The 3,206-nt window shown below is 41.9% G+C and overlaps 1 protein-coding gene across 1 annotated transcript in view; it reads left to right on the top strand.

The window, feature by feature from the left end:
• The window catches only part of CRYM (crystallin mu), a 7,899-nt gene extending 4,817 nt beyond the window's left edge, over nt 1–3,082 (top strand). The window contains exons 6-8 of the mRNA XM_027631859.1: nt 250–272; nt 678–762; nt 1,436–3,082. Coding sequence (XP_027487660.1) covers nt 250–272; nt 678–762; nt 1,436–1,500 — 173 coding nt within the window. The 3' untranslated portion in view covers nt 1,501–3,082. The remainder of the gene's footprint in view (nt 1–249; nt 273–677; nt 763–1,435) is intronic.
• The last annotated feature ends 124 nt before the right edge of the window (nt 3,083–3,206 follow it).

Below are 3,206 nucleotides of genomic sequence, written 5' to 3'. Positions count from 1 at the left end.
TGTATCTACTGTTGCATGACACCATATTACAGTAGCAGGTGCTCAGCCTTGGCCTTTGGGTATGATAACAATGTATTGTTTTTTGAAAGACCTGCATTTCCTGCAGTGTTTGTTTGTCTTGATTCTTCAAATTTGTTGATTAAAATCTGTAACTTTCTTCCCATAAGATTTCAGTGTGATTGACACATCAGGCCTCTGGGGAATGGACCACACAAGCTGAGCAGACAGTGATCTGCACAAATTTGACAGCAGGGACTCTTTTAGGTTCAATGGTGTTTTCTTTTTCTCTTCTAATGTCTCTGCAGAGCAAATGTGATTTACACCTCTGAGGTTTAACATCAGAGCTCCAGATATGGTAATATGTGTGGGATCCCATGTGTTTTGTTGCATAAGTAACAAGCTATCTACTGTAAACAAAACAAAGACAAGCAAAAAAACTTACTGAGGAAAGTGTGCCAGCTGTTTTTCTTTGGAAACCATTCTGCTTCTCTGATTTCTGTCCAGTTTCTATATTATTTGTCTGAATACTGATCTGCTTCACCATGGAAAAGAATCAGTTTTGGCATGCAGAGCTGGATGATTTCTTTATTCTGAAGTCACTCAGGGAAAAAAAGGGTTTTTCTCTTAATGCATGTATGGGTATTATGGTTTTGAATAAATATGTATTTTTTTGACAGGCAGAGATTTTTGCTGAGCTCGGAGAGGTATTGAATGGTGCAAAACCAGCCCTGCCTGAGAAAACAACAGTGTTTAAATCATTGGGTAAGAAGAGCCCCTCATGTGTCCAAGTGTGACAGGAAACAATGCCTTGTTATTTCTTGGGTCCCCCGTGCGTGGGAAAGCTGCTGATCATCTTCAGAGCTGCCATGGCCACGCACTGTGCACAAGGAAGTGGGATGTGATTTGCATTTTCCCTTTTGATTTCCCTATTTGTTTGTCTGGCAGGATTGATGTAATGAAAAGTGATAGGAAAGCAAGCAAACAATAGGAAGTCCATTTTCCATTTCCCAGTGGTTCAAGACATGAGTGCAGCATTTCTGAATCCAGCTCCAGCCCCAGTGCCCTGCTGCTGCACCCATGGGGTCTGTCTGACCCACAGACAATGTGCCAGGGGGTTGTGGGGCTGGTGTCTGGGGAGAGAGCAGGAGTGGGGATGAATTGCCATGCTCTGAGCTGGATGACATCTCTGAAAGGGCCAAGTGGTGATGTGAGCATGGAAAATGAGATTGTTACTGTTCCATGAATGTCATAGGGCACACCCAAGAGTTCCATGATGGCCATAGGCTTTGAATGTAACACTGTAGGTGTTTGGGATGGGGAACAATTGCTGTTCCTGCCCACTTAGATAATTTCCTGAGTCCTTCTGTTGCCTTCTGAAGCTAAATTGTTGGTACAGCTGAAGAACTGTTTGAAGGTGCCTTTAATTCTTTTTCAGGGCTGGCAATTGAAGATGCAGTGGCAGCAAAATTTGTTTATGATGCGTGGTCAGCTGCAAACTAAAGGGGAAGTCTACAACGCCAATGAGGCTAAGAGGATTGATTACTCTTAGTTTCTTTGGATCCTTTGTTAACAAGAAAGGCACCAGTCCTATCTGAACGTGGCCCTTCTAGAACACTCAGGAATCAAAAGTAAAAATTCAGCAGTTGACTGATTTCTCAAGTTTTCTAATTGCAAATCTTAAATACCTGCAGTATTGATAATAAATGTATCTCTCTTGTAACAACAGGTATTAGATGTTTGCAGTGATGTTGGGAAAATCTTTAATTGTAACACATAATTTTTGAGTGTTGTGAATTCCTTTAGCTTTAACAGACAGTGCTTAGTCCTGTAATCACCCATACCAGTGATTAATGTGTGCAAGTGGATATCCTTGCCCTGAGATCAACGACTGTGGGCCTGAGCAACACTGATAAGAAGGTCTGTCTTGGCCAGACCACACAGCTAGGGTGCATTCAAGGAGAAGAGACTTTTTTTGGAGGCCTGTGACCAAAAAAGAATAACTTTCTGAATGGGATGTTCCCCAAAAGACCATGGAGACCCTCAAGAGACCCCTCCTCTAATGTAAATGAGTTTTGAGAAGTAATTTAAATATGTAAAAGAATTGGTAAGAATGTTTAGGATATATGTATGATCTGGGGAAATGTCATGAATATATATTAGTTACAGAGATCTAAATCAGTATGTTACATAGCTGGGTGTGTGACAGGAGGAGATATCCCCTGCACGCCCAGCACCAAAAATAAATTGTTGCCACTTCCTAATGCTACAAAGAGTGTTAGAGGGTTTTATTCCCCATTTGTGGTGATGGTTCCTGGTGACCCAGATGGGACAGTGCTGTTCACACTGCATGGATTCCAGGATACTGAGGACTCCAGAGCACACCAAAGATTTTATTGAGGAACATCCTCTTGGTCCCAGGATCCGGTGAGTTCAAGTTCTGCTGGGACTTATTAAGGCATTACTGGAGGGGGGGTATAACAGAGCTGTTGGAAAGTCTCACTGGATTAAGGTAAAGGGAGTTTGGAAACCAGGTTTTGGGCTTGCTCTGCTATCTACAGGGAGGCCTTGAGTGCCAGCCCTGGGGAAGGTTAAAAATTGTAAATAGTGAAAACAGTAAAAAGGAAGGTACCTTGTGGGTCAAAGCCCCACTGCCACAGACTGAAAGCCCTGAGGGCTATTTTGTAGGCAAGCTTACACAGGTGCCCTGTGTTTCAAGCTCTAAGGTGTGTGAGTGGGTGTTGCACACCCCTCTCAAAGGGAAGTTTAATTGGTTTATTATATTCTGTGTGATGGGTTCTGGTCTATCACCAAAAGTGAGTTTTGGAGAAATCCCCCTAGGCTGTATTTTGAAGCATTGGAGGGAGATGGAAGGTGCAATCTCTCCAGGAAACAGTGTGAATTGAATATTGTAATAATTGGTGGCCTTTGTACTCTTTTGGATGATGGTGAAAAATGGCCAATGAATGGAACTTTAAATTACAATACAATGTTACAATTGATGTTGTTTTATTGTTGGGAAAGGAAATGGAATGTGGTGTTGCATGTGGATTTGGTTTTCACACTGTCTAATCATCTGGAATGGGAAAAAAACAAAAAAGGAAAAATCAAAAAAGAGTGTGATATGTTACCAAGTGATCCTATGATTTTGGCTTTAGAGAAAGACCACGAAAAAAAAGAATCTAAGCGATGCTGCTCGGCTTGTGGTA

The sequence above is a fragment of the Corapipo altera genome, unplaced genomic scaffold, assembly GCF_003945725.1.
Source record: "Corapipo altera isolate COAL_440 unplaced genomic scaffold, ASM394572v1 61182, whole genome shotgun sequence".
In the NCBI taxonomy this organism is placed as follows: Eukaryota; Metazoa; Chordata; class Aves; order Passeriformes; family Pipridae; genus Corapipo; species Corapipo altera.
This window is presented reverse-complemented; position numbering and strand designations above follow the sequence as displayed.